This window comes from Branchiostoma floridae, chromosome 15 (genome assembly GCF_000003815.2).
Source record: "Branchiostoma floridae strain S238N-H82 chromosome 15, Bfl_VNyyK, whole genome shotgun sequence".
NCBI lineage: Eukaryota > Metazoa > Chordata > Leptocardii > Amphioxiformes > Branchiostomatidae > Branchiostoma > Branchiostoma floridae.
In genome coordinates, this window is record NC_049993.1 from 18,427,504 (window position 1) to 18,455,318 (window position 27,815).

General features: G+C 41.9%; 1 protein-coding gene across 1 annotated transcript; it reads left to right on the forward strand.

The window, feature by feature from the left end:
• The first annotated feature begins 860 nt into the window (after positions 1–860).
• On the forward strand, positions 861–27,726 carry LOC118431610 (sperm receptor for egg jelly-like). Its single transcript, XM_035842852.1, has 28 exons — positions 861–942; positions 1,642–1,814; positions 3,240–3,373; positions 4,654–4,802; positions 6,080–6,197; positions 7,072–7,185; positions 7,936–8,127; positions 8,660–8,781; positions 14,020–14,257; positions 15,853–16,102; positions 16,741–16,903; positions 17,218–17,364; positions 18,149–18,267; positions 19,840–19,962; positions 21,329–21,505; positions 22,208–22,333; positions 22,635–22,746; positions 22,916–23,019; positions 23,575–23,688; positions 23,913–24,053; positions 24,621–24,701; positions 25,048–25,263; positions 25,648–25,826; positions 26,023–26,147; positions 26,312–26,457; positions 26,685–27,041; positions 27,222–27,323; positions 27,544–27,726. Exons 1-28 carry the CDS (start codon positions 861–863, stop codon positions 27,724–27,726), a joined length of 4,287 nt encoding a protein of 1,428 aa, XP_035698745.1.
• Positions 27,727–27,815: the final 89 nt, after the last annotated feature.

Here is a 27,815-nt window from a genome sequence, read left to right on the forward strand (position 1 = left end):
CACACTGAACATCCTGGAACAAAATGTCAATGTCACACATATTAATAAAAGCCAGCGCATATACGCAGCGCAGCTACGTCCTGTACTGGGTCCTGCCCGACAGAATGGGATCCACTCACGCAAAACAATATAAGAACATACATTATAGGTACTTCTGTACCACTGAAAAAAGTCTACCAACACACTGAACTTCCTGAAACAAAACTAGCAAAAACCTTCATCGGGTCATTGACATCTCTTCTATGGCAGGTGGGAAGGTATTATTGATGATATGCGCCACACTCAATGACAACGTCCTCGCTTGCGGACAAAGAAGCTTGGTTCTGTCGGTGCGCTTTTGTTTCCTATTGTTGTATATACCTTTGATGTGAACACGTAGGCCAGTCTTACTTTTGTCGAATGGTAAGCTATGACCTTCCAAGGACACGTCCTTGGCAGGTACAATTCGATAAGCCTTATGATTGGCTGATGATGGTATACGTTACTCCTACCGCCAGCCTCATAAGACTCTTGAAGTACCAAAAAAAAATGACCAAAACCGAACGGACACGGACTATGAACCCTTAGCCTTTGTTTATACTATGTGTAAGTAATGATATATGTTGATAGATTCAATAGGACTGTATCTCTGATATATTTCATCTGACCCTCACCTTCCTCATTACCTCAATGAAAATCGTCCTTCAGGCCGATTTATTTTAGATTCCCATGAATAAATAAAGGTCCAAATAATCAAAATTCACCATGGAAACTCTCTCAATAACAAAGAGCCGAGGACGCAAGGACGTCAAACAGACGGCCAGAACTATCTCACCTGCTGTTTTATTTGTAGGAAAACACCAGAGCAGTGAAGGAGCACAATGGAGGTTTCGTTGCTTCCATTGTTGGTTCTGTTGGCAGCCTACAGCTTGTCCATAACTCCGTGTGTGTCGATGGACTTAGGTAAGCCATTTGTACGCAGTATGATAAATATATATATATATATTATACCCCTGTCACATTTGGCGAAAATCAAAATTATACGGCAATCGTCCGAGTCTCGCTTATAATTATAACTTTATTGCACAACAATTGTACAAGGTACAAAGTATGGCATATATGTGACATGGACGGTTTATATGTGAAAAATACGCGCAAACCTCTGTCGATCTTAGATAAGGCCGATCTTCCATCGATAGGCCCGAAGATCGTGGATAATGTAACAGGGGTATTACGACGTGAATTTGAAGTCGGTTGCGTTATATTCAGATATCTTGGATATTGGTGTTTTCTTTTACACAACTCTACGGCAGCTGCTTACGTTTCAATGGCTACCAGAGATGTTCCGTAAGCAGCTTTGAGAAATTACTGGTTGTCTAAAAGAAAACTTCAATATATCCTATGTTTTACCAACCGTTTAATATGAAACTATTCTTGGAAGTATTCTTACATCTTGTTGTCTACGTGTACCGATTTTCCATTGGGTTTGAATCCTTTTGTGTGAACTCAATGTTTGCGGACAATGTTTCTTCTTCCCAAAGTCCACAAAACATTATGCTTCTTACCTCACTCCGAGAGTTACTCCTATATCATTACATGTCGACCGTATACATACGTCATTGGTCATGCAATGTAGAAACAGCTGTTTTTTTGTCTCTGTAGAGTTCGGCACTTGCGAGCCCAAGGCGCAAGTAGGGAACAAAATCTACGTCATAGTGGACGAGACCATGGTGACGTACAGCCAGGCTACATCAACCTGTGCCAACCTGGGGGGTCGGCTGGCGTCCTCGCGATACGAGAGTTACAGCGACGCCTACGAGAAGATAATGGATTGGGTAACCTGCCATCTCATTACTCTGTGTATACGCTTATTGATGACTCTCTATCGGGCTCTGTAAAGCCCCCTTAATAGTGTCTATATGAACATGAATATGAGTGTCAGTTTTGATTGCCTGCATGTCGTTTTGGTATTTCCAGCAGCTGACAGCGATAATTTATGTAACCCCAAGATGCTTGCATAGGATATGCGGGTTGGGTATGTTCAAAACTGAACTGGTGAGGACCCTGCTGTACGGAAGAAGATGAAGACACAATGCACATTATTCTATTGGCCCAATTGACACATCTAGTCTAAATACATTCCATACATTACCTTACACTCCCATTCGCGCCAATGTCCTCTTGACCAGATAGAAAATTGAATATAGATGCGCTAAATCAATTTCTCTTCTTTATTTCCAAGCGATCGGCCCTATTCAGATGATTTGCTGTCAAGAATAAGCAAATATTGGCAGAATTGTAATGATTTATGTTTGCTTGTTGTTGTTGTTTTATTCTAAAAAAAGGCACTTCCGAATACGGCTTTGCTTTAAAGACCATGTAGGTGTGCCCTGGGCAAAGCACTAAGGAAGTACTCCCTACTGTGACCAACCCAGCAGCTAGAGTGGTGAATTGACCCCTATAAATACATAAACTAATAAACATCCCAGACTGTCTACACGCTGGAAGCAAAGGCAGGGACAGATTAGCATAAAATACTGGTCAAAAATTCAAATATTTTTCTCTACTGGTTTTCAAGGAAACACTATCAAACCCTGCAGAATGATCCAGATAGTTGTAACAAAGTTACATAATCGAGGTCCTAAAAACAGCGACTTTCAAATATTGGGAAACCAACCTTGTGTTCAAATTGAAACTTTCAACTCTGCTTTGCCAACTTTGTATCAAAGTGCTTTTTGTATCTACAACACATAATTGCAACTTGAAAATCTTCCTTATAAAAAATTTGCTCTGATATTTTATGTGTCTAAAATGGCTAATAATGTGGTGTCTATTTGTAAATGTACCAACAGGGGCTATGTAGACAGTTCATGTAACTGTCATTTATGTCTACAAGTAAGACAAGCCAGCATTTTCATGGCTTTATTTTCTGGGTTAGGTGAAGCTTTATGTATAATCATACTTCAATACCTTATGTAGTATCCTAATATCAAAATTGAAATGAAAATAAATTTGTGTTGGTCAGCGGTCTCAGCCATTCTTCCCCGATGTGAACTCCACCATAGTCAACAGAAGACTGAGCTCTAGTAGTTTACGTTAGCCGAATTTATTGGGTGGTTTTATAGTAAGGGGTTGGACCATTTGTATGTACGCTACAATGTCTACCGCTGTTGTATACACTACACCTAGTGGCACGTGCGTATTGCAAGTTTTACAACAAACATTGATCTAAGAAAAACTCTGTTCTTGTCTCTCATAAGCGTGCGTGGGGTTGTCCAGAGGATATATGGCATAGTTTGATTCCCGCATGGGTGGACGTAGAAAGGGACCGCGGGGGAGCTGCCATTTGGAGGCACGGTGTGGATGGAACGGACGTTTTGTCCACGTACGAGGAGTAAGCAACATAGCTGTTTTTTTTATTTGTTTGTGCTGTATATTAACCTGTAAATCTTTAAATGGCGTAACAAACCTAGTTGGTACGTTATATGGTTTTACTCTCCATTACCTTTGTTATATGTTTTGCTTGTCTGTAATTGTTCCGATTTCGTTTGTACTCTCAGTTTGTTTCTAATGACGACAAGAAAATAAGCGTGTTGAGCTTGAGTGTGTCGCCATCACGTTATGTACTTATATGTTAGAATAAGAAATAAATGAAAAAAAAAAACTAGTTGGTACTGCAGAATTATCCGGACAGATTGATCGACTATACGAATGGTATGGAGAAACCGAGAAGTTTTTTTCGATAGTACGTATGGTTTGTTCTTTGTTAAAATACTTGTGCGTTTCTCTCCTTAAACTTTGGAGTCCATTAAACGTCCTCACCTACTGACGTCCCTGCCTGATGCTAGGTATCCATTTTCACCTGAGTGAAGTGACAAAATTCGTGTGTTTTTTTTTCGAAGAGCACAGCGTCGGAGCATAATGAGGAGTCTCGAACACTGGGCGTTGATCCAAACACTCCAAAACCGTTTTTTCTTGTTGGATCATTGAAATCAGTGGACCAGCTGCAGATTTTGGACCGATTAGAAAATAAACAGATTATACCGGCAGACGTTCACATGTTTTGGGGCTTACTGGTCGAGGAAACAGCAAGAGCGAAGTAGAAAAGCGTCGATACTCATTTTTATAAAGTTTCTACAGTGACACGTGGTCTAAATTAGTCGTGTTTACATGATGACGACGGGAATTAAAAAGCCATTGGAAGTGTGATGCTAAACACATTCCTTTGTAGCGAAATGAACCATTGCTTTGATTAGTATCGTTCATTCACAAGTTTTCACAGACAATCAGGTCCAGGTTCAGGTCCGGATCGGACCAGTACCTAAATTTTTCTGCACGGTACCCACCCCTACCATACACTCTACCGTTCTGCTGTGATGTCAAATGTGTTGAGACATTGTCTCAGGAACACGATAGAGAAGTATTTCCTTTCTATTTAGTAGTAAACAATTCTGCTTTGGGGAAAATTCGATGAAACTGTTTGAGGATATTATTATTTCTCTAGCACCTTCCTAAGATTCAGTCTGTTCGTACAATTAAAAACTTCTGAATAAACCGCAAGATGATTCCAGTAAAGATAATGACTTTTCTCTTTTCAATGGGTGTTTTTGGAGTACTTTTCATGGACTGTCTGTCTATATTGCTGTAACAATCTCTTTGTTAATTTTCTTAAAGTTGGGAGACCACGCATACAGATGAGCCAATAGACGACCTTACCAAGATGTGCGTGCGCTTTGATTGCGTAACTTATGGGCCTTATATGTATGATTGGTATGTTGCCTCTTGTACGGACCTGGCCTACTTTGCTTGTGAGTTTGAGATGGGTGAGTGTAAAAAATCTTTCATTATTCAACGAAGCATGCATTTTCAGTGTTTCACAGGCATGGCTATTATATCATTAAGCCCCCTTTACAAATCAAGAATTTAGCTCGGCCGAGTTGTCAGCGAGCTCTAAATTACGAGGAGGCATGACCCTGATGCCCACGAAGAAATGGCAGAGTTTATTCGTTGGCATCAGGGTCATACCTGCTCATAATTTAGAGCTCGCTGACAACTCGACCGAGCTAAATTTTTGATTTGTAAAGGGGGCTTAACTGAGGTCTTAAGAAAAGCCAGGAAGAATAGCGATGTCGGAAACGCCCCCCTCCAAAAAAAAAACGTTTGGATTCCAGTGGCAAATCTGTCATTATTCAATGAAGCATGCATTTTCACTGTTTCACAGGCATGGCTGGAGAATAGCGATGTCGGAAACGATCGTCGCCGTAGCTGTAATACCCCCTTACGTGTAGCGAAAATCGATCGGACGACGAGTCTGCGAGCTCTAAATTACGGGGAGGCATGACCCTGATGCCAACGAAGAAACGGCAGAGTTTATTCTTCCCGTCAGGGTCATGCCTCCTCGTAATTAAGAGCTCGCAGACTCGTCGTCCGATCGATTTTCGCCTAATGTGAGGGGGGTACCGGGTATAACCGCACGATACCACTCGAATCCGAGCTTTTTTTTTTGGGGGGGGGGGGGGAGTGGGAGGGGAGTGGACTGATAATTGAAGAAAAGTACCGAATGGTTCTTGTTGGGTGTCAATGTGCAGTTGTTGGCACATGTAGACGCATAGGCCAAAAGGGCTCAGTAAGGCCCCCTGTCCACTACACGGCGATCGCACTGCGCTCTCACTGCGACCTAAATAGGATATGTGTAACCTTCACTTTCACACTGGGTATATCATACAAAACGTAAAAGTGTGACTGAGAAGACAACAAAACACACTAAGTGTAAAAAAGTTCGTTTCTTTTCTATAGAATTCGTTGAGCGATCTGTCAGAAACTAGGTCGCAGAGAGAGCGCGGCGAGAGCGCCGCCCAAGTGGAAAGGGGGTATTAGGGAAAGTCGTGTGAAGGTCATTTCCCAAGGGCACAACTCGGGACCTCTCAATTCCGAGCCAAACACGCTCCATCAATTTTGCCACACCAACTCATAAAAAAAAAACGTTTATTAAGCAACAAATGTATTGTTACTTATTATGGGTATTAGTTTCTCATTGCACGTATGATAAATATTAAATACGACCGACGTTAACCATTTTTCTGGTCCACATTTCCAACAGAACCTGAGGACGGTCCGGATTCTCCATGTTTCCCCACGGTTTTTCTGGACGCCGTGAGCCGACCTTACGAAAAGCCGTTACAGCTGTTACGAGCTGGGGAGTTCTCCATTCATGGACGGTAAGTCTATACTCTTATACTTTAAGCTAAGGGCACAACCCGCCGCACGTGCAAATACGTGCTGTCTGTGTGCCAAAACGTGAGCAATCCTTTGGGATCCGTGAGTGGTAAGTACCGCCTCCGTACAAACTCGTAGGGAATCCGACGGATCATGCAACACGCAGACACGCCGTAGAACGTTACGTGCAGGCAAAACGTTGTGTGCCATCGGGCTGCGGATTCGCCCCCCGTACGCGCCAGTACGGGCGACGCGCCTGCCCAGTAACTGCCTAAACGTTTTCAGAAACACGTGGCCTCCCCAAAAACGTACGAACAAATTGCACGTACGGTGGGTTGTGCCCTTAGCTTAAGCTATAGGTCAGAACCCGCCGTACGTGTTTTCGTCCGTACATTCGTACGATTTATGTGACCAGGGCCTAAGTGATAAATCACTTTTTGAGATAAGTAAGTTACTGAAGATGGAACCGGACTCCCTCGACAAATTCCAATCTATTGAGTGTTAAAGTGGCCTCTGACCACATACTTGGATACCGGCTCAGCTTTCTGTACCCAACATATATGCTGACGAATTAGTAAAGGTGCGCTCCCACTGCACTTGTGTCAAGCTTGCGTCACTGCGGGGTTCGAAAGATACTCAACGAATTTATTTTGGAGATAAAGAACTATTTTTTCTTCTTTTGGTGCATTTTGGCGTCTTCTAAGTCAAACTTGTACGCATTTGGCAATATCTAAATTATTTTTAAAAAACGGAGAAAATAACAAAACAGTGACGCAGTGAACGAACACCACAGTGACGCAAGCTTGGCACAAGTGCGGTGGGAGCGCACATTAACTTTGTCACAAGTTTCCTTGAACCCACTTTCTGTTTTTCCAGCATCACTGACCTGGATTGCCACGAGTACCACAACGTCACCTACCAATGGAGGGTTCGCGAAGCGATAACGGAGGACTCTACTGTTCTCATGAACCGCATAAGCGGCGGCTCAAGGCACGAAAACAGATATATACGCATGCTTGAGCCTAACATATGCATGCTGATGATAATAATTATTGAGCCTTCAGTACCCCCCCCCCCCCCTTACGAGCCAGTACGGGCGACACCTGTGCCCCGTATAGTTTAAGTGGTAAGTACTGCCTCCGTACAAAATCGTACGGAATCCAGCGGATTTGGGAGCACACAGACACGCCGTAGAACTCTACGTGCATATAGAAATTTCTTTGCCATCGGGCTGCGGATTCGCCCCTTCTCCGTCCCCGTACGAACCAGTACGGACGACGCGCGTGCCTCGTACAGTGAGTGAGGAAACCGTACGTAAGCAACTTTACTTTTAATTAGTTGCTGTACTGTTGCTTTGCTGTCGCAGAGTTGCTTCCTTTCTTTCAGGTTTTCGTGTCATGGTCACGAAAGGGCAAATGTGTCTCTTCCGTGGCCTTGTTTATTCCTTTCCGCGTGTACTTTTTCCTTGATTTTTTTCGTGTTCCCTTTATTTAATTTCCTTACCACTATGATCATTTTGGCGCGTTCCTTTATTTGAAGATGCTTTGTTACCTGCCGACCTAGTCTCTTGACCTCCAGGTCGTTGGGGGGCAAGGTAGTCATGAAGATAGAGAGATCCAGACCAGTCTTTAGCTTGCCAGGGTCGGCCTTTCCTGCAGACGGCGGAAGGCACATTGTTGCATTTTTTCTTAATCGTTCATGTATCAGATGTTTAACGTTTCGCTTTTTTTGCTACTGTAGATACAACGCTATCGTTATGAACGACGCCTCTTTCACCATTCCGCGCAACACGCTCACTGGAAAGTACCTGTTGGTGCTGTTCGTCTCTGTGACGTATGGTGAAAACAATGACGTCACCACGGCAACAGTATCGACATGGATTGAGATAGAACAATCGAAACCCCGTCTTCTGATCATCGGGGGCTCAAAAAGGTACGTTCGTATTTGACACAGGTGACTTGTTAGTTAATTATTTCTTTAAGAATCATGAGTATATACTGTGCTTCAAGCTGTTACGGTTTTGGGTCAGTACCTCGACTGTTCCAAGATCTACTAGCTAGTTACCAAACGTGCTAAGCCATCTCCCCTGTTCTTACACATGGAAATCGACCTATTTGTAAGTTGACTATACACCTGTTTCGCCGTCCCTTCCTCTATGTGATAAAGCCAACGAAATATAAAAAAATGAATTAGAATAGAATAAGATCAAATAAGATCATATGAATTTAGAATAAAATAAGATTAAATAAATAAATAATAAAATATATGAATGAATGAAAACAGACTAAAGAATGGAATAGAATAGAATGAAGCAGAATAGACTAGAATAGAATAGAATAGAATAGAATAGAATAGAATAGAATAGAATAGAATAGAATAGAATAGAATAGAATAGAATAGAATAGAATAGAATAGAATAAAAAGATAAACTTCCGATTGATGTTTTTATATTTCTGTTGTCTAGGTCCCAAAGTGGTGGCCACCTGATGAGTGAATCTCCTGACGCGGATGTGCATGATCCTTCAGGGATTGTGTCTCCAACTACGTACAATGAGCCGTGGATCTGGACATGTCGGCTTCCTGGCGGTAAACCAACAAGAGTTCGAAAACCTCATATCTCCATGAAATAGTCTGATTATCTCACACATAAACACACGCACACACGCACGCACGCACACACACACACACACACACACACACACACACACACGCACACAACACACACACACACACACACACACACGCACACAACACACACACACATACACACACACACACACACACACAGATACACACACATGTTTCGTATTCAATACATAGATGACATGAGAAGAAGCAAATATTCAATACAGGAATTATGATGTATTGATTCATGCACGAATTTAAAACTATCTGTGGTAGCTTCAATGTTTAACCGCTACGGCCGCGTGGCGCGTTGGGTGCACCCGTTCCATCAAACTCGGAAGTTAAGCAACGCGCGGTCCGGACAGTCCTTCGATGGGAGTCCCCCAACCAAGGACGACCGGATTGCTGTAGCCGGACCAAGCATGGTCATTCCACGAAATCGTCTTCCGGGAGGGACGTAAAACGGGGGTCCCGTGCTCGAGGAGGTGCCCCGACCACGTTAAACAGCCTCATTACTAATTGGGTACCTACTGGCTGGCAAAATACACCAGATGATTATTATTATTAACTAGAAAGGCCGACATTTGCTTAAGAGCAAATACAGCATATTTCAGCCATACCCCTTCCCACGCAACATTGGTCTGTTCCAAATCACCCCTGCGCAAAAATGGAACATCCTCTTAACAGTACATTATCCCCCAAAGTGGACTGGTATTGTGAATTGATTCCAAATAAAAACAGAGCTTGCTTCTATTTTTCAGAAAATGACAATAATCACACCTTCCATTCAGAAAATTTTCATCATGACTGAAAATTGTTGAATGACTTCATGTAATGTCATTAACAATTTTCAGTACGATAACTAGGTGTAAGTTTAAAAAAAGTATAAGCTCCTTGTGATGTGGGTACATTTTTATTGCAGTGAACTTTTTTTATTCAAGTAGGGCATACGATTTGATAATTATCAAGCAGGTGCAGGTACTGTAGGAGCGTTTGTTTTCTTCAAGCTGTAAAACTGTTAAACTGTTTTACTTTGTATGCAATCAGCCATCGAGCCTATTCTTATTTTAGTTTAACAACTTCCTGCCAGACCCGGAAGATACGATTGAACCTTGTTCGAGGATTTATTTTCGTCTGTCTGGTCAGCCTGTTCATACCCTGGCACTGAGAGTGTTTTATTGGGCTGAAACTCTGGCAGTTTAAAGTTACTTACAATTTAAATGTTCAAAGTTTATGTCAAACAACAACAGCACTAGGAATTAATGTTTTCCGACGGTTGAACAGACAAGTCACGTGTCCCCCTACCCTGATGCTTATCCCTCTGACCCCATTTACCCTCTGACCTTTCCCCCATCTCCCATGTAGGTCATTCGTGGCTCCTCCTTCACTGAGTACGGTCATATTTCCCACCCAACCCTACCCCCACTTATCTAAGTTCAAGACGCTCATGTTGTTAATTATACTGTATGGTCTGTTTCTGCTATAGCTTCTGAGCTCAGTTGTATCTTAACCTAGTCTCTATGCAATCTTGAGAGAGATCAAACCCTTACGCTATTGTTTGTGCTCACAGAGTGACCGCTTGTGGGATTCAGTACATGTGTGTGTAAAGTTGAGCCCCTGTGTGGCGCATGCTGAGCTCGTGTACGTTCTGTTATGACTTAAAGCTTGATATGCAAGTATGCAACTTAGACCTACTGCCTTTTTAGTACTGTATATAGCAAAGTCGCTGTGTTGTTCAGGCTGTTGTGTAAGCGTCATTGTGAGTTATTCTCCCTCTTAGCTGATGTTCAAGTATCTGCGTTAATTATTCATCGCCTATGTCGTTGATTTTGCAACATTGTTATGGCAACATTTGGAACCAGGATAACGGTCGCCACCTCGTAGCAAGACCGCTTGGCGTAGTAGATATGAGAACAATTATGTATAAACAGAAGTTGTTAACACTGATGAACCGATGTGTAAAACAGATGTCGTCCTGTTGTTGAGTCGGATGAACAAATAAATGCCCGACCGGTGACGGTGAGCTCACTACCGTGACGGTGAGCTCACTACCCTAACGGTGTGTGTACTTGTCTGTGAAATAGTCGGAAAAGATAGTTCTCTTCGGAGCTTGCGAAGAAGAGAACAAATAGTTCTCTTCGGAGCTTGCGAAGAAGAGAACACATACATTTGCTCTGGAGAAAATACAGCAGTTTTCGCAAGTTCCAGTCCAGTGATAGAAATGTGGCCACTAAAGACAGGTGGTCACTATAGAGAAAATGCTGATCTATTGACTAGGAGCCATACGTTACACATGATTTCAGTATACTGATCATTAATCATATAAACATTGCACAGGTAAGCCAATTGTTTAGATGTACAATTAAGTTCAAATAATTCTGAAGAGAAATATTGATGAGAAAATAATCATTCTCGCCACTGTCTAACTTATAATTACGTATCAAAACTAAACGCAGATTTTCTAACTAACGCACCTTTCGCCGACTTCATCAAAGGACCGCCGGCTATCAATCAAACACGGCTGTTGATTAGACTTAGAGTTTCAAACAGTCATGTGCTGTGTGCCAGTTGACAGCGAACTTCATGCTACGTGATGTTTTACATTGCTTGGACCTTCTTTCCTACAGCGGTGCTTCTACAAAATATTTAGACTGTAACACTGAGTCCCACATGTTTTATAGAATAGAATTTGACGCAGAACAGCGTTTTTTGCTGGGTATTTTTCTTGAAACATGTCCATGGGAATATCAGCGAGGCGGCGACGTAGGGATATCAGACCGTCAATAAAAGTCGCACGGCGGCTAACGGCGCAGCGAAGATACTAGCGCTATAAATAAGCGCTTCAACTAAGGATGGCAACCCGTACAATATTTTTGTATACTGTTGAGCTAAGTAAAGTTTGTTGTTTATAAGGTTTTAGTTGTCTTTGAAGCTTTGACCCGAAATATTTTAAAGTCAAACTGCTGAAGAGAAGTAAGTGACTGCTACGATTATCGTAGATATGGCCCTAAAAAAACTGATAAAAGAAGCCTTCTCAATAGTCTAAAATGCAAGAGCTTCCGGGGGGGCTTCGCCCACCTGGGTCCCCCCCAAACAGTGGCCCTGCCCCTGGACCCCGCCAGGGACATTCGGCGGCCCCCGGACCCCTGTCCGACGCTTTGAAAAAATCCTGGCGAGAAGTCTGTACGGCCTGAGTCTTCAAGTTAACGTATTGTGTGGTCCCGCTTATGAATATTAATTAGCCTTCGCTTTCCTCTTCGCTGATTGGCTGAACCATTAATTGAATTTACTCTTCCTGCCGGCTAGATGCAGGTGCAGATGTCGGCTCTGTGGGGTGAACGTCCGAAAGGTCATGGCATGGAGAACGAAAGAAAACCAATTTCCCCTAAAAAAAGTGCTGTAATTAAGCCTTTTACAGTACTTTATGCCAAAAATTTTACTTGGATCATTTTACCAACTATCTTATGCCTATCTATACCAAATGTTACTCATACCAGGGTACAGGGGTGCAAAATATACCGTTATAAGACCGTCAACAACAGTCGCACGGAGCTAACAGCGCAGCGAAAATACCATCGCTAGCGTTTCAACTTCGGATAACAAGTTATAAGTACTGTTGAACTCAGTAACGTTAAAGTTTGTTTTTAGTTGCCTTTGACGGTTTGACCTGAAATAGTGTTACGCTAAACTCCTGAAGAGAAGTTAAGTTACTGCTGCGATTATCATAGATATGCCCCTAAGAACTGATACAATATAAAGCCTTCTGAATAGTCTAAAATGCGAGAGCCTTAGGCGGGCTTCGCTCCCCCTGGCGGGAACACTGCTATATACGGGATCATGAGGCCCCGCTTATGAATATTAATTAGCCTTTGGCCTCCACTTCGCTGATTGGCTAGGTCTTTGATTCAATTAACTCTCCGGCTGACGCGCACAGGTGTGGCTCTGTGCGGGGTCACGGAAGGTCACGTCAGGAGGCAAAAAGAAAACAAATTTCCCCTCAGAAAAGTGCCAAAATTAATCATTTTAAAGTTGTTTATGTCAAAAATTTTACTTGAATCTTGTTATCAAGTATCTAATGCCTATCTATACCAAATTTCAGGTCATTTAATTGTAATACCAGGGTACAGGAGCCAAAAGTGTCCTTTTTTGGTAAAAAATTGGCCAAAAATCGCAAAAATAAGCATTTTGTTGCACTGTACACCAAAAGTGTTATTGAGTTTATATGAAGGGATTATCAAGGCACATCTGTGTCAAATTTCAGCTCATTCGGTTGCCATACCAAGGTACAGGAGCCAAAAGTGTCCTTTTTTGGTAAAAAATTGGTAAAAAAATCGCAAAAATAAGCATTTTGTTGTACTGTACACCAAAAGTATTATTGAATTTATATGAGGGCATTATCAAGGCACATCTCTGTCAAATTTCAGCTCATTTGGTTGTAATACCAGGGTACAGGGGCCAAAAGTGTCCTATTTTGGTCAAAAATTGGTAAAAAAATCGCAAAAATAAGCATTTTGTTGTACTGTACACCAAAAGTGTTATCGAATTTATATGGGGGCATTATCAAGGCACATCTCTGTCAAATTTCAGCTCATTTGGTTGTAATACCAGGGTACAGGGGCCAAAATATACAGTTTTGGTCTAAAATTGACCAAAAAATCTCAATAAAATCATTTTAGAGGCAGATATGAAAAAAATGGGAAAAAAGCATCAAGGTATTGGCCCACTCTACCCCTGTGCCGAATTTCAGGTCATTCGGTCCAGGAACGGCGGAGATGAATCACTTTGAAGATTTGACAGGAGAAAGAAAGAAAGAAAGAAAGAAAGAAACATTACGAATACAATATATTTCACCATACTATGTATGGCTGAAATATAATCAAAAAGCATGGCGGAAGCTAATGACGTGAGAGTCACGTGGGTGCAGATATCCCGTGTCATCATTGTTTTAGTATAACCTGAATAAGACCATGAGCATAAAGTTAAATGACAAAATATACATAAACCTTCTGCTGCGATTTTACGGCCACACACCAGGTGGCGCACATGCCATGATGACAATCCATGGGTTCTTCAGTTATGCTGACCATGAATATCCGGAAACACAGACAGCGAGAGAGACCGCAACCAGACACACGGACAAATAAAAACAACACCTCCACTTTTCACTGAGGTAATGTGGCATAACTGCCTGTGTTTTAGGGAGCGATTGTGACCAGGTGTTTGAGGTGCGCAGGGAAATGCAAAGCTCAGGCTTTGAACGTCCTAAAAATGACATCATCTACAACAGGACACCTAGCCGGGAAGGGAAGGCGACGTCGGGAACATTCATCATGCGAGTTGAATTTAGTGGCAGATTTAACTCCAGAAAAGTCTCCTACACCCCTTATGAGCAAGAAGTCACTCTTATCCCTGCAGGCCTTCCAACCTGCAGAATCAGGTAAGATTTATTCTATTCATCCTCCTAACGCCCGGTCCCCAACGGCATTAGCCTATGGGGCCCTGCTATTTCATGCCCTATCAGTGGTTATTATGATTGTCGCCACAAACCAGCTGTCAACCAATCAGAGAATATGCTTTTCTTTGGCTTTTTGTTGTCGCAAGCTGTCTCGCAAAGGCCGCTGGGAAGCTATCAGCCAATCATGTTACGTATTACATGGCTCCATCCTCCTACGCCCGATCCCCAACGGCTGACTGCCCATATAAGGACAATCTCATTAATATTCATAAGCAAGGCGCCCTAATAACTGAATTCTGTGGCTGAGTTGTCAGGGGTGATATCGCTAGGCTTTGCACTTTGTTTAACTGTAATATCCAACACACAAATTGGACTCATACCAATTTTTGATTGAACAGCACCAGTTTTTGTCAAGGAATGAACAATCCACTGCTGTCACGTTATGCAGTTAAAGCACGTGACTCAGTAAGCAGAGCTTTACAACCATCCCTGAACAGAGACAGAGCTTTACAACCATCCCTGAACAGAGACGGTGGGCGCCATAGACTTCCTGTAACCTATGATCCACTGCTTACGTGTTCGATCTACAGAACGTGGCGTCACGACAGCAGTGGATTTTTCATTCCTTGACAAAGACTGGTGATGTTCAGTCGAAATTTTGGGTGAGTCCAATTTTTGTGATAAAGGGGTCTGACAAAGGGGTCTGCCTATACTCTCCAAACAGAGGTTAGGATCCGCCTTTTTCTCGACGTTTGCTAGGCGTTTCTCTCGGGCTTTCTATTTTGTACTGGTTTCTTAATGTAGGACTAGTTAAGGTGCACTCTCACTTATGAAAATTATTTAAAAAACGGAGAAAATAACAAAACTGTGACGCAGTGAACGAACAGATTTGTTATTTTCTCCGATTTTTAAAAATAATTTAGATATTGCGTAATACGTAAAAGTCTGACTTTAGAAGACGACAAAATGCGGTAACGCAAGCTTGACGCAAGTGCAGTGAGAGTGCACTTTTTAGTAGTTGGCTTCTTATTTGTAAATCATCCATTTCAAATGTTGATTTTAAATGTGAGTTTGTTTACATATAGATAAAGATGTCAACCCCCGCAACATATTAACCTTGGTAAAAGAACTAAAACGTTTTGTTTGAGTTTGAGTTCATCTGCATTGATGATCTCAAAAATTTACCTATACTATGCCCGCCCTACCGAGTATGCGGCCCCTGTTTCATTCATTCTCTTCGAAGCTGGTTGCCAGCCACACGTAATGAAGTTCACAATAGGGGTTTAAAACGAGGGCTCGAGCTTAGCATACCTTTTCCAGATATGATAGGTACATAAACAGTGCCATTTCATACCTGAACATACTCTTAAATACAAGTACTGATTTATTGTTTTTTCAATATTGCTAATTTTAGCCTGTGTGAAACGATTTTATGTTGCATATGTTAATGTTTATATTTTAAGACAAAAACTAACGTCATTCAGCCAGTTTTACAGCACATGTAATGTTGTTAAATAATATGTACGTATATATGTATGTATGTCTGAATAATAATCACTGTTACAATCTGATATCAGATGCGACAAAACAGACAACTGTGACTACCTGGCCACCAAGTTTGACCAGAGACTCAGGCTGTGGACAGAGTGTCACATGATCACCAGCACGCGAGATCGAAGAGTTTATCCACGGAAGCTGGGACCGGAGTACTCCTACCACTGGAGCCTGAAACAGTTCCCGGAGGAGTTCAGCGGCGGTGGTCTGGAGAACAACACTCTGACAGGCCTGGATCAGTCGGAACTCATCGTCAAAAGCAATGTGTTCACTGTAAGAGCATTTTCTTTTGTTCTGATGACCTTCACATGCTCATTGTCACGTATTACACTGTGGTAGAAACGGACAGCGATTTGGACAGGAAAACGTGGTCCGTCAGCATACGGTCAGCTCGCGCCTCCAGTAAAGAGGGACGTGCCTCATTCATTCCGCTAGTCATTCGTTCATTCAGCTAGTCAGCTTTCTTTATTCCTTCCTTCATTCAATAATTCAGCTAGTCATTCATTCAGCTAGTCATTCTTTCAGCTAGTCATTCATTCAGCTAGTCATTCCTTCAGCTAGTCATTCATTCAGCTAGTCATTCATTCAGCTAGTCATTCATTCATTAAGCTAGTCATTCATTCAGCTAGTCATTCATTCAGCTAGTCATTCATTCAGCTAGTCATTCATTCAGCTAGCTATTCATTCATTCATTCATTCATTCATTCAGCTAGTTATCCGTTCATTCATTTAGCTAGCTATTCATTCATTCATGCATTCATTCATTCATTCATTCATTCATTCATTCATTCATTCATTCATTCATTCATTCATTCATTCATTCATTCATTCATTCATTCATTCATTCATTCATTCAGCTAGTTCCTGTAAAACAAAGCTGAATATTATGTTCCCTATCCCCTTTCCTCCAGGTTCCAGGAGAGTACATCATACGGCTGGACATCCTGACAAACGGTACTCTCTGCACCTCCGGCAACTGCAGCTATGCAGAGTGGAAGTTCACCATCCCGGTTCCGCCTGCCAACGCGCGTCAACCCGTCTGTACTGGAGACTTACCGGTACCGCTGTCATCGGGTAAGGGCTGTTTACATCAATTTTAGGGGGAAATGTATGAAAAATGCGCACATTTGAGAGGTACAGGTACGAGTACTTCAAATAATCGAATTTGCGGTATCCATATCTCGCCATACTGTTATCGTCCAACGTCCAGGTAATATGTAATCATGTGATAGCTTGGTAACTTACTTTTGTTTCACTCCAAATGTAAAAAAAATTGAATTGAACTTTGCAGGAGACGTACATTTTTGTCTTCCAAAATGCCCCAATTAAGCGATCTTCCGACGATCGCACGACCTATGTGAGCGCGCCTACATGTTCTGTTTTTACAGTCGAATGTAACAGAACACAGCCATACAGCAACCTAGACGCTTCGTGGACGGGAGAGGGCTGTGAATGCCGGGAAGTCTCCAACCTTTGTACCGCAGGCCCGATGGAGGGAATCGCCCTGACCACCAGATTCGACTTGAGCTGTCTCGGTAGGGTCATGTCAAGTTTTTTTTTTTTTTTTTTTACTCAATGGTCACCACGTAACAAGGCCTGAAGGCCACTCAAGGTTACGGGTTACATGATTATAACTGTAACAGCAACTCTTCGCCCTAGGTCAGAAACATCATGATTGAGACTAGCCCAATTGCTCACTATGAGTGAGGACTAACTGACCCAATAGGCGAAACAGGGGTTACGAAGGCTGCTCGGGAGATTCCCTACCCCTATTTTGGCCGGAATGGTTTGATCCGCTCATGTTCGCACATGATGTGGCGGGTTCTTTCACGTGCTTGGGTTGTTGCTCTCCCCGAACACGGGACCTCCATCAGAAGGCAGCCCAAGCCGAAGCTAGGTACTCATTTTCACCTGAGCAAAGTGAGGAAAGCCTTTCCCAAGGGCACAAGATCAGCAATAATCCACCTCGTTAACAGATATCCCCTCACAGTCATGGTCACGTTCTGCAGCTGCATTCATTTCTTTCACTGTGTCTTGCATCTTGCGAGCTTCCTTAGGTTCTGTTCTCTGGTAGAAGAACATCTTCCTCTGAGCTTGAGTTCTGCCTTCAGAGTAATGTGCAGATCTTGATGTTCGCCCTGTCTTGGGCATTGTATGTGCTGTAGCAAAATTAAGATTTTAGCAGAGTTTGTCTTCTGGAATTCTAAGGATGAGTCTAGACAAAGACTTCTGGCTAACGTTTGTTGAAGGCAGCTGTCGCTTGTGTTGATACAGTTTGACGTTCGATTAAACCGTGTATTTCCTGATGTTTACCACCAGACTTTGAAGGGCAAGGAGCGATTCGCTACGAGTTCTACTACAGAACACGGGCCACAGCGTCGGTCAGCACCCTGACGACTTCCGGGTTCGGACATAACAACTTATTTCAGTATGGAATGGTGAGCTTTGTAAATACATGACATCACATTGATCAGATGATCTTGCCAAACTTTTGAAATCACGCCATCGTTGGGTATAGACATCCTGGTCTGTAGATTCCAATGTAGACTAGACAATTCATTTCACACAAGTAGATCTGGTGCTCAATACAAGCCTACACAGCAGACTCTCTTTTTGTCTTTTTCCTGTGGCTCAAAATTGACTTTTGTTGGCCATTTCTTTCTGAATTGGGTCACTAAATTGGGCACTGTAGGTCCGTAGAGCAGTACAAGCGACCCAGTACAAAACGAAATTGCCATCAAACGTGTCTTATGACAATATGAGCCCAAACAAGACGACAAAGGCCCAGAGCGTCTGCTGTGGACGATAATCAACACATCGAGATACCATCATAAAGGATACATTGATAGAGTCCATTCCGAGTCACCGAGAGGGTTTTGAAATAATATTTGTCTTAAGTTTAAACTATGTATGTCAACCTACGTCATGTATATATAAATGTTCTTTTTTAGCTTTTCATTCCTATCTTTTATGAACTTAGAAAATTGTTACTGATAAGTATCCTGTCCAAATCCACATGTATTGTCTCTGTTTTTGTCAGCAGGGTTAGTCCTTTGTAATGGCCACAGGCTAGTTGGGCAGCCCTGGCTGTGTGTTCTGAACAGCCAAACCAATAAACAAATAAATAAAAGTTTGAACTATTCTAAGTAAAAGAATATTTCAGTCACTAAAGTTCTAAATTGTTCAAACAATTAAAAATGAAAGTTTGAACATGTTTAAACCTATCTGGATATGTTGGAAACATTGGGAAAGTAATGGTACAAATATCTCTTTATCTAGACCAATTTAGAAACATCTATGTGTTTTTGTTATTGTTGGAACATGTTCTCCCATGTTCTAACAATTTGTGCCATTTTCCTCCTCCCCTTATTACCCCCATAAACCAAGCTGCTAAGCTGGGCCTTTTGTTTGGGTCTTGTATTTTTAGATTTTTTTAGTAGACACTGGTGACTTTTTTGTGAAAAGGTGGCCAGACAGACACAATTCCCTGTACTTGGCAGGGATGTGTGAATTGCACTATTCCCAGCCCACTGACCCAGTTTTATCATATTGTTTCAATGTTCGAACATGTGATCACATGTGATCACAAATGATGAATTTATGTTGGAGCAGTTTAGAAACTGTCATAAAAAATGACTTTGATGTTAGAAATGTTTCTAACATGTATGAATACTGTAAAAAATATTTAGAACATCACGTTGATGTTATAAACAGTTCTAAACAGTTACTTATCACAATAAAGATGTTATAAATGTTTCCAAAATGTTGGAACAAAAGGCAAGAAAAACCCTCTTGGTTATGTGGAATTGACTCTAAGCCTTCCATATTGTACATTCAAATGTACAATATGTATTTTAATTTTGTTATTGATCGTTAATTTGACCGCATCAAATTCCATTTGTCTTGCATTCTGTTATAAAGTCAAACCCAGATATAGATTAATATATTGACGATACTTAAATTCTTTATTTTGTCTCTTCTAACTTTGATGTCAATGTTTTGTCTCACAGTCGGGGTCACCACTTCCGTTCAAGTTACCGTCCGGTCTGGCGTCCGATGACTACAAGGTCTTCATTTTCGTGAAGATGATCGACCAGCTGGGGACGAGTAAAACAAGTGAACTGGAGCTGACGGTAAGGGCCATGTAATGACCAACCGAACAAACTATGAATATCATATGAGATGGATTTTCAAGCTTACTTTTAAAGTGATTGGTTCTTAGTAACAATCAAATTAGTTTGAAGTTTTCCGTTTACAAACCAAACAGTGGTTTAAAGTCTGGCTCCCGGATTCTTTTCAATAAGATTATTTAGTTTCCTTTTAAAAGACAAATCTTAATGTTCCTGATTTGCACCTTTTGCCAAATAATAGCAGGAACACTGCGACTTCAGTTTTGAATGGAATCTGGTGATAACCTTCGCACTATTTATTTATTCATTTCTTCCTCAAACGTACATAGGCAGGGAAATACACACATGGTATACCCTGAATTGCGTAGGTTTGTTACAAAGAAACTTATACGTGCAGAATGTCAACAAGCAAAAATACATAATATATCAACAAACACTAAGCATAGATCCGAACTCACAGGCTGATGGTTATGCTAGGAAATAGAGTCATTATAAAGTCTGACTGCAGTGTGGAGGAACGACTGTTTCAGTCTGTCAGTTCTTGCCTTGGGGAGAGTGAACGCGTTCTTGTTCCTCAGTTGCCTACCAGTAATTGTGCGTCTTTGAGGAGGTCTTAACATGTCCTTAAAGAGCTTTACTGCAGCAGCTTCTCTCCTTTCCTTTAAGGAAGGTAAGTTGGGAACTGATCGCCTACCCCGGAGAGAGATGATACGGAGGGCCCGCGTGAGGTCGCGTGGCGCAACGACATCAGGTTTGGCTCAGAACCGAGAGGTCCTGGTTTCATGTCATGTCAATGATATTTTGTCTTCTTGTCCCGATCTCCTCACTTCACTCAGATGAGAATAAGTACCTCCTTGCTGCGAAAAAAAAAAAACACGCCACACTTACCGAGCGTAGAGATCTATTCGGTATGCGTGGATCAAACCATTGCGGCCAAAATGGGGTATGGAATTTCCAGAGCAGCCCCTATAACCCCTGCTCCTCCTACTGAGTCAGTCTTGTCTGCTTGATGTTTCTGAATTAGGAAAAAAGGTGCTGCTGTAGTTATTGCTATCACTTTCATTCTCATGATGGTAACATCAGGGTCTGCAGGCCTTGCGGTCTGTCGTTCCGACTGCCTACGATCGAGGACCAACTCACCACTCATCATCATTATTCCATAGCCTTTTTTTTAATTAGCCGTTGGCTGATTAATCAGCTGTAAAGGCAGCACAACTTACGAAACGGAGGTTCGCCAGGCCTCCGTCCGGGTGATTTGTAGTGAATCACCAACTCCAGACAGAAGAAAGGAGTCACCACTACGTGTGAACAAGTCCAAAGGAATCCGGTGTGTGCTTGTTTAACATACCATAATATCGGCTTATACCAGGTCCGACTGCCCGCCTTTGAGGATCTGCTCACCGCTATTGACGTCACCAACGCGGAAGTGGAGACCACCATCCGCTGGGGAAACGAAATGGAGGCCGTGCACTTAAGTACCATCACAGCAGCAACTCTCAACAACATCCGCGCAGAAGGAGCGTATGGGGACGGGGACTGGAGGAAGGTAAGTGCAACAGTTGTTTTGATATGTTCCAAAGACTCCTGACAGTGTGCATCAAATATCTTATTGTTTCATCATTTCTTTATAAAACGTTTTCTCTTTGTCTATTATGTGTTGTTCTATCTGTGGTAAGGAATTGTGTTACTGGGTCTGTTTTGTATTTTCTTAGATGAATATTTCTAACTTTACATACATCATTAGCCTCAAAAGCTATTACTTACTTGCCTGTCCTACACCGTTCGCCCAGGGATTTAAACAGAACTTTTACCACATCGAGTAAACTTTCAGGCTTTATGAACATCAATGCTCCTGTCGTTTAGATTCAAATATCATGATGTCATATCCCAAGAACCTTTTTTATCACATGGTCATGGGTACGTATGTTTAGTACGTACTGTACATCTTCGATTTAGTTTATCGCTACTGTGCTATCTAATAAACCAAACAAGCAGCTGTTCTCTGGAAGCAGTTCTTTTGTTACATTTTACATGACCATGGGTAAGTTAGTTTAGTTTAAATTGTACATCATCGATTTAGCTTAGGGCTACAATGGTACTTGTCTAAGTCACTGTGTTATCTAATAAATCAAATCAGCTGCAGTTCATTCCATGGCCCATCTCAAGACAATGATTTCATCAACAGGAAAGTTCGCTATCATTTTGTGAGTCTAACGTTGTTGTTTGCTTCTAATGAATCCCATCCCAGGCCCGACAGGGGATCATCTATAACGTCGGCAGAGTTCCCATAGAGAGCGTTGAATCCGTCATCCAGTCATCCGAGTCTCTTATCCAGGCCACTCATTATGATGACCAGGTCACGGCAGACGCACAGGTGCCTTTATTTTGCTGCATTGCCAACCCATGAAGTGCCCATTATTTGCTCATCACAAATAAGATAGTCTATTCTAACTAAGCAAACACATTGAATCTAAAATTCACCTATGCCTTTATATCTATGCCACTTTTAGAGCCAACTTTTAAATTCATTGGTAAGAAATAAAATCCCTGTAGTCAACATTTTAGAAGCAGAAGTGTTTCGCAGACATCCCTGTTTTATATTTGACTGTTGGAAATACTGTTTATATTTGCTCAATAGTTTTTGCTAGTATATTGCATCAAACATTTCTCTATAGACCAGTGCAGCGGACCAGCTGTACAACATGGCGCAGTTTGTTACCCAGAAGGTTACCAAGAGTGACATCTCACAAGACATGGTGGAGAGGCTGTCTGGAATCATCTTTACAGGTGCGCGGCTATATCCTTACTCTACAACTCTTAGGAGAGAATTTGCAACATTTTCAATTCTCTCGTTTAGGTCGAAGTGCTTGTGAGTGTTTGGGATATCAAAGAAATGTGTACAACTTTTGTCTGCCTACGGCTACCTCTACATTCTTTGTACTTTTGTATATTTCAGGAGCCTTTAATGTCTTCAAAAGCTCTGAAGTTGTTGCTGGTTGGAAACACACCGGAACCGGGCCACCTGAAGATGCCAACACGACCGAAGCAACTTTGCACAAGGTAAAGTACAGTACAAGTCTGTGTTGATGTTGCCTGCTTGTGGTACAGACTTTGGCAACAATGATCATAACCATGATGTTGATGGAATAGATACACACATGGCAAAACAGCGAGTGAACTCATTCGGTATCTCTAAAAACCTGCTTATGTTACACTACTTTGTCAACTATGGTTATCACCATGGCAATAATGGAATAGATGTGTTAGAATAAAGATACAGCACCTCTTAACTGTAGAATCAACGCCACTTTGCTAGTGACGGTCGCTATAGCAATGCCCAAACAGCTTATCGTTGTCATTATCCATATTCATGTAGTGTCATCACAATGGTGATCATTGGCTGCCAGTGCCACCAATCATAATCATATCATAGTGCAGAACAATGTATTTACATGGGGCACCGCCTGTGACCTTCCGCGGGGCAACAGACTGATTCTACTTTACACGACAGTTAAGTATGCCACTGTAGCTCCACAAATCAAATTACAGCATAGTGTTTTCTATCTTCTCGTCCGCGTATAACATTTCATTCACGATTGGTGGTTGTTCTTGCAGACTAGAAACGCCACCACCACGGCTTTTCTGGCCATAGACTTACTTACGGACCAGATTCTGAAGGGAAAACGTCTGGTCGAAGACGTGACAATGATATCATCACAGGACTTTCAGGTGGGTGTCATAAGTAACATGTTTAAACAATATTGATTTTTGATTCAGCACGAAGTACAAAAAATCCTATTATGTGTGGAGTTTTGTGATGACAGCTTCCTCTTGATGTTTTTTTTATCTCAACCCTTTTATGGATCTTGATGAGCATCTGCTTGGCCAGAAAACTGTACCGGACTTTCTCCACTTTGCACGATTTTTATACCATTTCCTCTCACTGTCCACAGGTCGTGGTCAACAGGACAGACTGCCTCACGTGGTTCAACGACGTGAACTCCACCGTGCACTTCACCAGTTTTGAAGAAGGGACCTGGTTTCGACTGCCGCCATTACCAGTGGTTATAAGGGGATACGCTCGCAAAACTTTGGTATCTTTATCTCCATTCCAATCTCAATTAGCATTTGATATAGTTTTGCTTCTCTTTATTATTATTAAATACTTTATCTACAAGTACAGCGACATTAAATCACAAAGCTATTATTTGATTTGTATAGACATGTATACAGTCAAACCTGTATTAGGGGCCACCTCTACAGAGGGGCCACCTGTCCATAGTGGCCACTTTTTGTCGGTCCCTTGGGTATTTTATCTACAAGTTGCCACCTCTATACAGAGGCCACCTGTCTCTAGTGGCCAAATTTGTCCGGTCCCTTGAGTGGCCGCTATAGACAGGTTTGACTGTATTTTATTTCAACTAAACTCCTCTGTCATAATAATCTTGGTAATGTGCCTGCATATCTGCGTACATAATTAACTAGCGTTTCATGCTTCATTTTGCAAACAAATCTCATATACAGTACGTTTCTGTCAGATTCATTGAATCTATCAAGAATGATTTAGTAATAAATGTACATATTCGGAAAAGGAGTTTTGGTAATATTTGGAGGCGATTCTGGTAATCAACTTCTTCAAACACCGTCTTTCCCTACTACAGAATCTCACCGGTGACATAGACGAGGACCAGCTCAGGATAATCAGGAGCAAATTCTGTAAAGCCAATAAGCTTGGAACACAGGTGAGATAATTATAGACATAACGTTACGTTTAGTCAAATTCACGGACAATCTTTCGCATGAAGAGCACAAGATATTCGCCTACGTATGCACAAAAGAACAAAATGGCCCAGACTGGCCACAACAAACATATGAAAGATGGAACCTAGTGTTGGGCTACTGGTCTAAATTAAGTAAGAACTACATTTAAGCTGCACGATGTTTTCGTATCTATTTCTTGTTTATGATTCAACTCTTTAGTGGAAGAAAATATAAATATACATGTAAGCAAATTATTTTAAGCATGCGAAAAGTCAATGACCGATAAATACTGTCTTAAACATGCGGTCTGTCTTCTGAACTCCTCAGGTTTTCAACAGCCGATGGAGGAATCCGTTTGAGTACGCCACGAACTTCAGTCACCGAGATTTAGACATAGGGATAGGAGGGCTGCACTTCAGTGACACCTACGAAATGAAGGCAATTTCTGGCCTCGAGGAGCCCATAGAGTTTTCCACCCTGAGGCACAACCAGTCCGTGGTAACTGCAGGGTTTGATGACGTTGCAGTAGACGGGACAGTTGTGGTACGTAACCAATTTAGCCATTTCTTTTCCATAATCAAAATATATTTGGTTGAATTTTGCATTTTCAAATATAACTTAAAAAGTATTGGCTATTGCCAAGAGAATCCATTATAACCTGTTATTCGGGATATTAAAGACGTTTGATGACGGAAGTTTTGAAAAGGTAAACAAATTGTGTTTTCAATCGTTTCGAGCTGAATAATGCAATATATAATGGGATTTCGAACTGTTGCTGAGAATATTAATGACATTAGCTAATAAAACCTACGAAAAAATATATGACTTATATGAAAAAAAATATATTATAAGAACCAACTAAAGTGTACTATGATTTAGATTAGATATTGAAGCATTTATGTTTAACGTGGCGTAACTTTATTTCAGTACACCGCCTTTACGACCAACGGCTCCATCGGCACTGCAGACACTTTCATCTTCCTGGCGCCCAAGGATCCTCTGATGTCCCCAACCTTTACCCTGTACCTGGCTTACGGCATCAAACCCAACGTGTCTCTGGATCTTTTCGACCTGAGCACCACTCTTCCCACCCCTGCTAACATGGGGTGGGTGGTTATTCAATTGCAACTGATAAAAAATAAGGATTTATTTGTATTTAGAGAAGCAAAGGTAGAGAATTAACCTCAAATGTCTTGGCGTTGGTCTTGTAAAAAGTTATACAGTTGGAGTCAACGCACGTTATGCTTTGATTTAAAGGCAATGGACGGAAAACGTTGGAAACACGCCTTTTTTTAATCACAGCTATTCTCTGGATCTTTCCACGGAGGAAAACGTCACGCGTACGGTGACGTCAGACCCGTACAGCTGGCGCGTGCGTCTCCGTGACGTGGAGATTGGGGACGGCAACGACACCAACTGGTACCTCGGTGAGTGTCGTCAGCTGGATGAACAGCGTTGTCTGATATCCTCCATTTCAATTGAAACTATTATCTCTATATACCCTCGTCATTATCTTAATCAATCTATCTATTCATCTCTCTCTCTATATATATATATTAGCGGTCAAAAAAAAGTTGACATATATTTGTAGGAATTGAGCCTACAAGCGTGGATGGAATGGATGACGAAGGTCGCCCAAAGCAGCCCGGAACGGTGTCATTTTCAGTCTTCATTGAACCCGTAGAGTGCGTCTTCTTTAACGAGGAGGACCATTCCTGGGACCGAAGTGGTTGTGAGGTACGGGATGGGTATCGTCAGTTGTTTATTCAGTCATGGAGAAGTGTGTTGATAACAGGACAAGGACATTTAGGACATTTTGTCATAATGGCCCAGCTTTGTAATGATTTCTACTGGAACAAATAATTATGGATACTTAGGGTTTCAACGTTCGATTCCTGCTTTCAATGTGTTGGATCTTTTGTAAGTGACCTTTAGTCCAATAGTCGAGATGTTACACTCTGCAGGTTGGACCTTTAACAACTACAACCCATCTCCACTGCCGCTGTGACCACCTGACCAAGTTTTCGGGCCTCACTGGTCTGGTTGCACCAAACACGATCAACTTTGAGCGCGCTCTGAAAGGGTTTCTGCTGAAGAACCTGATTCAGAATCCCATCGGCATCATGACGTGCTGCGTCCTGTTCGCCTTCTACATCACCTTGTGTGTACCCTGGACAAGGAAGAATGACGCTAAGGACTTGGGAAAGGTACGTCTGCCTCGCGTGCTAGTATCTAAACTTTGTAGGAATTTTTTTCTACAGAAAGAAAGACAAAGAAAGAATAGAAGTAAACCAATAAGCAGATACTTAAGGCAACAGCAGGTATATTCTTCAGAACTAAAGGAACGTTTTGTCATATTGGTCCAGCTTTGTACTGATTTCTGAGTAAGGACTTAAGCTTTTCACGTTTGATTTCCGTTTTACTTCTATTAAGTCTTGCATATATATTGTAGATGCTGTGACGTTATTTTCCAAGTATTGATAAACTTTGTGTTAAACCAGATAACCACCGCAGCAATCTTCGATGACACGAAACATCCCAAACCTCGCTACTACCTGAGGGTTTTCACCGGGCCGAGAGCAAACGCCGGGACAACAGCCAAGGTAAGAACATGTCGTCTTCGTTCTGTAACAGCATCCTTTGCAGACTTCGAACGGCGCTGGCTTTTATTTTGGTGCTAGTTTCAAAGTTTCAAAGTTGGTTTAGATTTAATTTCTCTAATGCCAGGAAAGGGAGTTTGCCGAGGAAGGGAGTTTTGCGCCGGGGCTATCATATGACTACACTTATCTTTTTATTTTGCATTTTTTCCCACGTTTTTATAAGGTGTCCCTGATGCTGCATGGGGCGACCAGGGAGTGCGGCCCGTTCCTCCTGCACCAGCCCTACTCCGCCATGTTTGAGAAGGGAAACATGGCCGGGTTTGTTCTGTGCACCGAGACGGACCCGGGCTGGCTCACCCACGTGCGCGTGTGGCACGACAACTCCGGCAAGGAGCCGTCATGGTAAAATCTGAATGAAATCATCGAAATCCTATCGTACAGAGTAATCTATAAAGGGAAGATTTCTTGTGATTATCCTGAGCTAAAATGTGAACG

What these genes read in the sequence shown, in the direction of transcription:
- LOC118431610 (XM_035842852.1), top strand. Translation starts at nt 861, where the DNA reads ATGGAGGTTTCGTTGCTTCCATTGTTGGTTCTGTTGGCAGCCTACAGC. An exon ending in ACGAGAAGATAATGGATTGG is followed by an intron (nt 1,815 to 3,239) that starts GTAACCTGCCAT and finishes GTCTCTCATAAG; the next exon opens with CGTGCGTGGGGTTGTCCAGA. An exon ending in GTTTTGTCCACGTACGAGGA is followed by an intron (nt 3,374 to 4,653) that starts GTAAGCAACATA and finishes ATTTTCTTAAAG; the next exon opens with TTGGGAGACCACGCATACAG.